The following is a 12,205-nucleotide window of genomic DNA, read 5'->3' on the forward strand; positions in this document are numbered from 1 at the left end:
ATCCTTCCCCTAGAAAAGGGACTATATTCCTGTCTGTATTATGACTGTAATAGACTACCAGGAAGAATCTCAGCTTTGATAAAAAAGATGTTTCAAAGCTAAAGCTTTCCTTGTGCTTGTAGTTTGCTGCTGTGTATTCTACCCTCCTTTGCAATTTTAAAATGAAAATAGTGAGCTAGGTCTTTACCCTGTGCCGTGCAAACTAAAAGTATCAGAGTGGGTCACCCAGCCCCAGCTTTGCCTGTGTGTTGGAACCACAGAAACCTGCAATTTGGACATCTGAGAGGAGGCCGATTCATTTTTCCTTCCTCCGTATAACTGAACCTGAAATTCACGGCCACCACTGGACGTAAATGGAGGGTGCAGCTCTTGTGGAGCCTGACGTTCCTGTTGTGCAGAAGTGCTTCAGGGGCTTTTGGGACACAGCCTGTCCTTCCCGCTGTGGGTGTGCAGGGTGCTGCCAGATGCTCTGCTTACCTGCCCGTTTCCTGAGCAGGGTTTGGAGAAACCTCCTGGACACGGACTGCAGTCAGGGCCAAAGAAGCCTTTGCAACACTTTGGTTCCTGTGAAATAAAGCAAATATCCGCTTTTCCAGTGCCTTAGTGCAGAGGCAGTGCACAAAAGACAGCTCTCCGTCGTGTTTTGCCCCTCTGGCAAAGGCCTGTAGGGGTAGCTGGCTCTTAAAAGGCTTGTGCTGAACCAGAACCACCTCTGCAATGGCCTCGTTAAAACCAGGAGGGGTGTTGGCAGCCCAAGAAGGGGATGCACAGACCACCAGATCCTTCCCTTGTTCTTATCAGACTCATCAGTGTTAAAAATCCCCGTCCTGTCACCAGTTATGACTGTGCCTCTGTGTGTCTGCTCATATTGCGTGCACTCTCATATTTGCCTGTGGGAGCGCAGTGCAATTCAGAGGCAGGCAGTCTCCTTTGTGTTGAGATCAGGAACTCAAAGATACGTTTTACCCCAGGGAGATGCTGTGAAAGCTAGACACGCTGCTTTGATCTTTCTCCTTCCCCATGCACCAGTATGGGATTTAGCCGCTACACAGCCCTAAATGTTTTTCTTGGCTGCATCTTTTGTTTTAATTATGAGTTGGCAGCTAGATCCATTTATTTATCAAGAGCACAGAAAGTGTATTAGAAAAAAAACTCATTTATGTCTGTGATTCAAGGGAAATAGGAATTAGCAAAAGGCTCTCAAAGCTTGTGGATTTGTAGACTTCTCTGCTTGTTACTTAATGATGGTCATGAAATGCAGAAGCCCGTTTAGGAGCCCCAGGAGCCAGAAAAGCGTAAGTACTTCTCAGGGGCTAATGACTTCTCCGAGGACTAGGCTTGCCAAGCAGAGCAAGTGGAGCGTGGTTCCCAGGAGTGTTTCCCGGTCATTGTTACCCAATATCATGTGAAGTCCTGGGACAGGAGAGGCGGGGACCAGGGGTGAACAAGATGTCCTGTTCTTCGTGGGTGAAGCTGTATGGCGTAATGACAACATTTGGGCTTGGGGTCTTATGTGAAAACTCCTGAGTTTACAGAGTATGAAAGCATTGCTATCAATACCATATGGCAGCTAAAAAACCTCACTGGAATTTGCCTAGTATTTTGCTCTAAGATTTACAGTAGCTCCTCTCAGCCCCCTGTAGAAGCATATGGAAACTACATGGACATCTCCCAACATATCTTAACTCCAAAAGGAAAGTTCACAATGCAACAGACAGTGTTTTGGAAAACTTAAATAAAAGTTTCACCTTAAGAAACCACAACTCTGTACCTTTATCGTTATATTGCAGGATCTAGCACAGCCAGTTCTTTGAAAGGTTGGGCCTTCAATAATGCATCTCCGTTTTGAGAAAGGCTGGAACATGCACAAAATGGAAGCATTAGTATTTCTAAGGAAAGTACAGTTCTGTGATACAGTCTTAATATCGCAGCATAATTTAACCAGAGAACAGAAAGCACCTCGCTATAGCGTTGCATTTTAGAAATTTATTAAATTATGTATTTTTTCATGATATGAGCTTTCTTTTCATTATTACTGAATAAAGGCATATAGGACTAACTACCCGTGATTTCTTTATAACATGGGGAATAAAATTCCTGTGGTAGCTAGGCTTGAGTTTTGTATGTGGAGAAACATGCAGCCAGATTTGCATCTCTTAGATGCAAAGCAGATGGAAGATTTTCAATCCTTTCTGAAGCTACTTCTGCAGACAGTCAGTTCTGGGAAGATGCTTAATCAAAAGGAAATTTTTAACAGATGTGAGGTCTATTTTAAATGTATCCCTCTTCTGTTTTTTGTTTACTAACTCTCAGAGCATAATTGTAGCAATTCTTATCCTCAGCTCCCTCTTCTGCCAAAGCTTATCCTAAATAGATCTTACTTTACCTGAGAAAAGAGTCAGAGCTTCTGTGAAGTCTATGAGGGATCTTGCAACAACAAACAAAATAATGCTGAAATTACTTGATGCTTCAGTCATTGCTAAAAAGAGGCTAAAGTATCATCTGCATTCGTATTTTTATGCAGTGTCCTGTATTTATATCTGGTTATTTTGCTCCCTATATTGGGAGAGCAGTAATCAACATATGGGGACCCCTTCCCTCTATGCATTTTGTACAACTGAGGAATCTATCAGGAAATGTCACTTACGATGGGCTTTGAATCCTGCGGACAGGGAGCCAATGCATGCGAAAAGCAACTTGCACAGGCACTCTAGATGAAAACAATAAGGACAGTCAGTTGAAAAGGCATTATGCCAACTACCGAGATGCATACTTATAGATGATATACCCTGTAAATTTTAAGTACATCTGTTTTATGACTTTTATCTGTCACAGCATGGATCTGGAACCCAGCAGCGGCACCAGGACGATATCTGCTGGCTCTGATTTTTGCTGAGTGGTTGTTCATTTCCACCTTCCCCTTTTTATCTTCATTTGTCCTGCCCCTGCTCCCTTCTTTTAAAGAACTGGCAGCTTCCTAAATAGAAGATAAGCATGGGCACAAGTGCACTGGTGTTGTTTGCTCAACCCGGTATAATATATTAATATTATATTATATAATAATATATATAGTCTGAGGGTCTGGTGCAGTCTGTACATGTAACTTCTATGAGAATTTTTTTATTTCTTCCGAGGAAGACCACAAATTAGTTGAGTCTCATGTATAGACAGTGCGAACACAAATTTGTCTTGTGTACAGACGGTGGAAAGAAAAATATTCTTTGCTTCCATGTCATAGATCCTGTATTCCGCTACGATCCAGCGGTGTATAACTGTTTTTGTCTTCACCTGTCGGTTGCCTTTCCCCACTAGCTAACTTATCACCATGTGGTGGTGACAGAGACTGGCAGTTACAGCGCTGAGGAGATATAAACTCTAGTGGTAGTTTTAAAGGTGAGTCCTCTGACAGGCTCAACATACAATAACTTCAGAGAGGTTGAGCCTTTCAGATATGGAGTTTGTCAAAGCCGTGTTGCTTGTGACTGCTAATATCTTGCATTTCAACCAAGTTAGAATAAATCCTAGAGCCCGCACCTGATGTGTTACTTCACTGTGTTTCATAATCAGTGGACGAGTGACCACAAACCTGAATTGTGGCATTTTACCCGTCGATTTATCACTGGAGCTGTGGGGAAAGAATTAGGTACTGGTTTGGATTTAGTAGTCCCTCGTATTTTACAGCACTTAAAGGAATAAAGGACCACACTTACCAAAAGCATTTGCGCGTCAAATAGTTGAGGTACCAATGCCGCTACTATGTTTTAAAGGTCTGTCGGTCAGATGTATTTTGGCAAATACATTTGGGCGCTATAAAACTCTTTGATAAGCTGTGTAGTCGTGGCTGAAGTTGACTTAGGCTCTTAGCTTTCTTTGCGTTTCTGAAAATCCCTGCAAGTACCTCTTTCCTCCTTTAGAACTTAATCTGTCTGATTGCTGTGGAAAGTGTTTTCCACTGTTGGTGTTGCTCTCCCTGCTGCTCAGTGCCACTCAGTGTCACCTACATGCTCCCTTTCTCCACCTGCGATGGTCTCAGCCATTGACGTGTACCTGCTCCTCCTTTTCCTGAGGATGGGAGTCCTGTCTCTCCCTTCTGCCATGCCACAGAGGGGGAACAGGGAAATGTCTCTGCAATTCCACGCAAGGTCGAATCTGCCCATTTTCAGCAGTAGATAAAGATACTGTCTTTTCACCAAAGTGTCTGAAGCATAGACGTATATTCCCTTCCACCAAGTCTGCTGTGGAAGTGATGACCTCTGGGAGGAGGTGGAGCAAGATATGGAGTCCTGCGGTTATTACCAGCACTCAGGTACAGTTGTACAGATATGTATGTGTTAGCATAATGGTTTCATCTTTAGGGATGTACAGTTCCTGTAGGTGTGTACAGCTGCCAGTTCCTACAAGGTTTGTCACTTCTCACTGGTACCACAAGTAGTATTTACAAGTTGGCATTGCTCTTGTTTTCTGAGAGTGATGAAGATGCACGATGCCAGGTAAGAACAGCAAAGCCACTGCTCCCTCTGGTATTCTCCTCGGTAGCAGTTGCTCTGCTTAAAGCCTTTGATATTAAACTATATTTCAAACTATGCGTGAAGCCTTCAAACCTGACGAAAGTTCCCGTCTTCAGCTTGGGGAATAATTTTTGTGACAGATGCTATTTGCTTTGTCCTTAAATAATTTTTCATAGTGTTGCTTTAGGATTGATTGATGTCAGACATAGTTTGTAGGTAGGCTCCTGGTAGGAAATTCAAATTACTGGAGTGTAATTTGAATTTGTTAGGTGTTGATAGCTTTTTGTATTGGAGATTGCGGCTCAGCACTCTGCCTGGTTTATGATTCTATTGCACATACGGCACTTTGTAGTTACTGCCAGAGGTAATAGTTCTTTAGTGCCAGCTCTTGTGTTTTCGTCGTTAAATTTTGATGCTGCCCAGCTCTGCTGGGAACCTCTTTCAAGGCTGTGGTTCTGGACTGTTGTAAGTTACGATAGTAAATGTTTTGCATTACTGTACCGGAACTGTTACTGCCCCAGATACGTGCTTGAACACGGTCCAGTAACAGCTTATCGGAGCCACGCTTACTGCAAACTAAAATACTCAGTCTTCTTACCAGAAATAGTATCTGAATGTTACCAAGTGTGAATGCCTGTACTGTGTTACCAAACTGAACAAGGTATGTTGAAATCCACACTTTGAAATATGAAACAGTTTTGTAATTCCTAATTTGAAGAAAACTCGAAGAGAGCAGGGCTAGGGGAAATTGTGGCTTTCAAAAATAACATGTTTCTAATATTTAATATAAAATTAATTATGTTTTAAGTCGCTGGTTCCTTTCCCTGCATATTTCATAGAATCACAGAATCATTAAGGTTGGAAAAGACCCTTAAGGTCATTGAGTCCAACCGTTAACCTATCGCTGCCAAGCCCAGCACTAAACCATGTCCTCAAGCACCACATCGACCCATCTTTTAAATACCTCCAGGGATGGAGACTCAACCACTTCCCTGGGCAGCCTGTTCCAATGCCTGACTACCCTTTGGGTGAAGAAGTTGTTTTTCCTAATATCCAACCTAAATTTGGTAGCAATGAAAATTTGGTAGCAATGAAAATACTGATTCAAAATAGTTTCCCTGGGAACTCGACACTACTTAGCATGTACTTGTATGCACAGGTAGGATTCAGGAACTGGAGGGAAAAGTTTGACCAGAGAGACAACATATTTAAAAGGGCTACTGCAAGAACTAGATGAGTTAAAGTGGTATAGGATGTGCTCATATGAGTTCCCTATTTAGAGATTATTTGTATTTGTGCAGTACTGCTAGCCAGGTGGCTTTATGTCACTGATATATTAATTTCCAAAAATACCCCCCTTTTAATAGACTATATCAGAGAAAGCAGTAAAGAGGAAGCTGGAGCACATTATATGGAGCAGTAAAGAGCTATTGATTTGTTGTGATTCTCTTACCATTGCAACTTGACTTCTTGTCTCATCACACCGATGCGGTAGAATTGGAAAAATTGTGGGTGGGATAAGGACTCCTGCAAGAGTATAAATGCGACCATTTTTTGCAACAATATCTGTTTCTTCCATTTCTTCTCCACTCACCAAGACTTGTCCCTATGAAACAATAAATTATTATTAATGATAATTTTTTCATAGCTTCTCAATTTCTGATAATTTAATTTCAAGAATTTCTAGTCATACTTTTTTAATTGGCTACTTATTTTTATTATGCTTGTTTTATGCAAAAAGCATGCATATGTTGTGCATTTTCTTGAATATTGGTCTACAACAGCTGTATCTAAAGTTTTCCTCTTAATCTGCACTGTTAGCCTGTGGAACTGGTGACTAAAAGACTGACCAAAATGAGAAGACTACTGATGACTTCAGAAAGAGATTTCAGTGGGCATAAGCATGCTTTGGTCCTCTCTCTGACAAAGTGGAGAAAAAGTGAGAGAGAATCTGGGATCTATCAAAAGTCACGGGAGGGTGGGTGGGGTTGAAGTATTCTTTCTGCATTTACTCATGCAACTGCTCTGCCTTTACAAGAATTTTCATACGTGCATCTCTTCTCCAGAATGTTCATATTTGGCTAAAATATGCAAAGAACAGAAGGGAGTTAACATAACGGATAAGTTTGGTTTTGCAAAAGTACTGACAAATTAACACTTTTAAAAATGTGTTCGCTAGGTTCATCAGGATCAGAGACTATAATATTAAAGAGAATAAAAGAATATCTATGTGTGCACTGCGAAGTGTTTAAAATAACCAAAATATGTAACAGAATGATTTAGAATATTTTAAATAGTTTTTTTTTTTTTTAGCTAGGTAGAGTGTAAATGAGTATTGTTCCTGGACTGGAGCTAATGATAAGAAAAAAGAAACTGCAGGCTGTCCTTATATACCAGTCATTTGCTCTGCATCGTTTATAATACTAATTTCTAACAGTAGGTGGGAATGGCAAGTTCAAAATTTCTGCCTCATTATAGCAAGAAAGTCCTCTGCTAGTGTCCCCCCTCCTCCTTTTTCTATTCCCCCTGCATGCAAACAACAGTTGCCTAGATCAGAGAGAGCTGTTCACAGGTGAAAGCTGCCTTTGACTTACAGTGCTGGTCCTGTTAAAGTAAATGAACTGATTTGCCATGCTTCTGATGTGCTCTATTGAGACGAGGCTGGCAACCTCTAGCTGAAATGAATACAAATTGATTGAAAGAAATGTAATATCATTATTCTTTTCAAATTCATATGGATTTCACAAGAAAGACCGCCATTCTCTTTAGGGTGAGTGAATGACCCTATCAGCTTTTTTTCTAGCTACATGGGCAGCCTTGCATTGCCTAACCTGCTCGTGTAACAAAGAGGGATTAAATTTTGACTGAGCTTGCTGGTTGCTGCATGTGAAGAGCTTGTTGCCCAAAAAGATATTAATTTTTCTCCTAATTATAGCAACCGGTCTAAGTAAAGTTATCATCTCTCCCTAAAAATAGCCCTGTTTGCATCCTTAGACCATTGTGGAAACAGCAGTGCTGATACCCCATGAAGGGACACATGGATCTCATGCCTCTGCTCCCTGTGATGCCGCTCTGTGCTGGGAATGACCTCTGCCTTGGATGCTGTGACAGGGCCTTTTGCTAAGGATACGAGCACATCCTTCCTTCCCCACAGCAGGGGTTGGTGTGGGGATGAACTTCAGTCTCCTCTAGCCTTAGTTGCTGGGGGTGTTGCTGGGTTCTGCTCTTTGTTTCCAGTAGAAAAAAGGGGGGGAAAACAGGGAGCTTACTTAGAGGATGACAAAACCACCTCTTTCTGATCATCAGAAGACTAATCTTAGCAGAACTGGCTCATAGAGAGCTTGATTTTGATAGCAACAAGTGCTTTTCCTGCTACTTGTTCTTGCAGCCCTGCCAAGCTTATAGCACCCCCGACAGCAGTTCTTGCTCCACAGCAGGCTAAGGTAGCGAGTCTCAGGTTCAGGATGGTTATATATATATATATGTCTTTTTTTTTTTTTCCCCACTTGGGCTAAGTCCCCATGACCAAAAGGTATATTTTAAAGTGGAAATAGTTACTTGCATGTAAAACACTAGTGTGACACAACACAGTTTTAATTTGCCATGATTCAAGGACTACCCCATGCCTCCTGGCAGGGTTTTATTTTGATCAGCGACACTGAGGTGAAAAGTTTGTGCTCTCCGTTAGTGACCTTTATGTGACTACCCTTAGTAAAGGCAGAGGCACAGCTGTCCTTTGCAGCCTTTCTGTGCAATACTGAGTGGAGGCTGCTCTTGGAGGGGGCTTGAAAAAGGGTTTGAAAATGCTCTTATGCATCAGGTCAGTAAAGCAGCTGCACTCACCTCAGTGTTGGAAACAATGTGGTATCGAACCAGCTCCAGCAGCTTCCATGAACCCTGCCAAAGCAGAAAAGAGGCTGTTTTAGACCAAAATGAGTCACACAAACCCAACCTGGCTTCCGAGAGGACATGGGGATGAGAATGGCATCACTGGCTGGTGCACCAGAAACCTCTGGGTCAGTGGTGGTGTGCAGCTCGTGGCACGCAACCTGCCCTGTGGCACCTGCTCCCTCTGTCTGTCCCTGCCATGGGTGACGCTTCCCAGGAGAGGGTTTGGGGCTTTGCCATGTGGCTGTCAGGGCTCTGCTGACAGGGCAAGAGCAGGGGAATGAGGACTTGGTGTGGGGGATTGGTGTCACTTCATAGGATGGGAGATCCCAAATCCCATTCCTCTCTAGGTGTTACCTTGATCTTTAATTGTTAGAGACAGATTAAGCCTTGATCATAGGAGCTTAGTTTAGATGAACACTAAACTAGATGAACACAGGAAAATTATGTATGTATGCATCTACTTACATACCTACTTACATACTTACTATCTAAGACAGATTTGCATTATAGAAAGACTATACCTCTGCAGAAAGCAGGTAGTCCAGAGCCTCAGCTTTCATATTACTCAGAGCCTCGTTACTTGGAACAAATACTGTATGAGGTCTGTTGTCCTGCTGTAAATCCATTCCCAGGCCAGTTTTCTGTTTTGGTTTAAAAATAAAAGTGAAATTACATAGTAATATTGAAGAACATCTGAAAATAGCTTTATGGAATGGCTTTTCTGGATCTTTACCTCTATCAAAGATGTAAATTGGCTGTATCTTCCATTATCTTGAAGTAGTGACATTATGGTTTCCTAAAATAAGATGAAAGTAAGATATATTTTAGTTGGGAACATGGAATAAATACCAATTCTTATAAGACACTTTTTGAATTACTGTATGAGTCTCAGATACTACAGATTGAATACATTTGGGTTTCCTTATTGTTTGGGTGGCTGGTGGTGTCTGGAAATGGCTGAGATGGTAGCACTCTTGTCCTGGTGCTATACTGGCTTATAGTTAGTTTGTCATTGTCCTGAAATACTGTGTAGTCACAGAACAGTGTGTGTATGGGGAAAGTGTTATTATCTCTTCATTCCCAGTGAGAAAGGGCAGAGAAATAAAATACTTGCAAAAACACCCTATAAAGAAGTGAACTCTCAAGGAGAAGTACACTAAGCAGGGCACCAAAAAACCCAAAGCATCCAAAATTATCGGTTTTTAGAATATTAGTCTTTTGGGGGGAGGGATTGCTGCTTTGAATACAAGTCTTGCCTGATATCTGTCCAGATGTCCCTCCTTTTCATATTTTGCTCTGGAATTCAGTGAGATGCACTGATTGTAACTGCCAATTTCCCAAGGAACCACTCAAATGCAGTGAGTACAACCAAATCCTCCATGGAGCAGCTTGGCAGAACAGCAAATGTCTATTTGTTGTGGAATCTGCATCATTACCTTTCACTGCTTCTCTGAGTTGACACACAATGGCTCAGTAGAGTTTGTCTAGCTGCTGTCAGTCATCCTCCTTTGCATTCAATTAATGTGAAACTATTTTAAAGCGAAGTCTGATATTGCGTGCATATAGCTTACTGCTCACCTCTTTGCTGCTTTCAAATGTTGGGTCCATGTTGTCCATGGCTTTGTCAATAATGTGCAAAATCCCATTGGAAGCAATAATATTTCCCTGCAAAAGTTTTCCTTTTTTCCTTCCTCCTTGGAGTCCAATTCTTAACTGATTATCCTGAAAGAAGCCAGGCAATGGATAGTGAGCTCTTTATTATGGAATGACAACAGAGAGAGTATGAGTGCTGAATAAAGTCTAACACCCCCTTCCATTGCCAGCACCTGGGCTGTTTAAATCTGGGGAGGCTAAAGGTTGCTTCCAATGCTTATCAAGGAAATGGAAAAAATTCCTTTGACTTTGGATCAGGACTGTGTTTTTGTGTTCCAGGACAACAAAGTTCAGAAAAGAAGCAGGGACAGGCCCTGGAGGGAGAGCAGTGTACCTAAAAGGGCTGTAATGACTGCTAGTAATAAAAGTCTGCCAGGAAATGATTTGAAATGTGGTTGTACTGAAAGGGTCAACTCCCATAATCTTAAGAGACTACAACCCATTTCCTTATATTATATGTATATTTAAAATAACAAAATGTTGCTGATTCTGCACTGTACTGAAACCTGCAGGAAACTAACAGGCCTCAGACAGCGATGATATTTTCCTGTTACCAATGGAGAGTGTACCCGTTAAAGGAATAAAATAGATCTCTATTCTCAGATGCCACTGATATACTAAAAACATGAGAAGTACTTGATTTCAGCCTTCACATAGGCTCAAGTCATTAACAGACATTTAAGGGACCAAGAACAATAATTCCATATTATAAAATCTAATATATCAGCTGTAGAGAACAATTCTTTTAAACTGTGGGATCAGGCTGTCCTGATATTTTCTGACATGAAATAAGCTGGGCTAGTGATGAACTTGACTCCATGTTTTTCATGATAAATTGCCATGTGCATTTTATTTATGTTGAAGACTTTTATGTGCTGCAAAGGATGCCCAGGCTGATGCTGAGTGGGAGGTGGGATCTGCAGTGCAGTCGGTGCCTGCTCTGTGTGAGCAGTGGGCACAGGTTTCCAGCATAAGCTCTGGGCTTTTCCCTCCCCACACCCCCTCTTACTTCACCTAGGCTGTCTTAACATCCCCCCCAGCTCAGTTGGTCGTGCCTGCAGATTTAAGATGACTTAATTTTACCAAACGTTTTTAGAGCGGTCTGTGTTAGACTGCTGTGTTACTCAGCAGTGATGCATCTCTAAAAGTAATTTTTGTTTTCACTGATTTTAGTGGGAACTTTAATGCTGGTCAGGTTTCAAGTTTCAGTTGAACTCCTTGTAAGCACGACCACAGCTGTGTTTTTTTTGTAACCCAGCAGCTATCTGCAACCTGATGTCTTGCTGCAGAAAGACCTATCCTACTCTTTTTTGAGCGAACAGAGTAGTATTCTTGCTGAGGTAGGCTGGAAGGCCACTTACCTTTTCTCCCTTTGATATCTCTCCTGCCTTGCCAGTCAAAGTATATATTACATTGGTGCTATTCAAACTATTGGTATTTAACTGACCAGCAATTACATGGAGTTTCACGAAGTACTGTGCTTTCTGTTTATTATTCAGAAGATCCTTTATCTAGAAGAGCAGAAGAACAGAGATTTATTTCAATACAGGCTTCATCTAAAAATAATTTCATGGTGAATGCTTTTTTTTTCCTCCAGCTGTTACATTCTGAATGGTATGTTTTCTTCTGAAGTGAGGTGATAGGGTCTGAACCAAATGGAGGCCTCTCTTGGTTTCAGTTCAGGTCAGATTACACCCTTATGTCACTGCGTGAGCAGTAAGTGCCTCCAGAGTTGTCCTCACTTCAGGGGAAAGTACTGGATGCTGACCACTTGCATATCAGGACTTTTTTTTTAACTAAAAACATTATTTTTTTTCTTTTTTTATCACCCTTACATAAATTACATAAAAGGTGACCTGTAGGCCTCCCGGCTGAAAATTCAGATCTTAATTCAGGCCCTGTGTCAATGAAGTGAAAAGACCTTGGGCGTAGCCATGTAAGACAATCCAAAACTTAGGTGAAGCATGACTGCATTCTACTCTGACTCGCCAAATTATTTTGTTTTTCTTTCAAGTAGGAAAAAGACAGTCTCTGGCCCCTAGATTTAAGTGTATTCAGAAGTGTACTAGAGCAAAAAGTTCTGAATCTGTTGCATCAAAACACTTTTAACACAGATGAGATTTCCAAAGGAGCTAAATCCCCCCCCCCCCCCA

At 41.6% G+C, this 12,205-nt stretch overlaps 1 protein-coding gene across 3 annotated transcripts in view; it reads right to left on the minus strand.

Annotated features, from left to right (window-relative positions):
* Nucleotides 1-12,205, minus strand: part of STAB2 (stabilin 2) — an 88,880-nt gene that overhangs the window by 52,770 nt on the left and 23,905 nt on the right. For all 3 annotated transcript variants that reach the window (XM_087765347.1, XM_087765348.1, XM_087765349.1), the window contains exons 12-21: nt 11,414-11,563; nt 9,978-10,121; nt 9,133-9,195; nt 8,921-9,040; nt 8,352-8,405; nt 7,103-7,183; nt 5,962-6,114; nt 2,648-2,710; nt 1,772-1,855; nt 478-564 (exon numbers count right to left, since the gene is read on the minus strand). In XM_087765347.1, the coding sequence (XP_087621473.1) occupies nt 478-564; nt 1,772-1,855; nt 2,648-2,710; nt 5,962-6,114; nt 7,103-7,183; nt 8,352-8,405; nt 8,921-9,040; nt 9,133-9,195; nt 9,978-10,121; nt 11,414-11,563 (999 nt within the window). The remainder of the gene's footprint in view (nt 1-477; nt 565-1,771; nt 1,856-2,647; nt 2,711-5,961; nt 6,115-7,102; nt 7,184-8,351; nt 8,406-8,920; nt 9,041-9,132; nt 9,196-9,977; nt 10,122-11,413; nt 11,564-12,205) is intronic.

Source organism: Nipponia nippon, unplaced genomic scaffold (assembly GCF_047370975.1).
Source record: "Nipponia nippon isolate SJK-2023a ecotype South Korea unplaced genomic scaffold, ASM4737097v1 scaffold_3, whole genome shotgun sequence".
NCBI lineage: Eukaryota > Metazoa > Chordata > Aves > Pelecaniformes > Threskiornithidae > Nipponia > Nipponia nippon.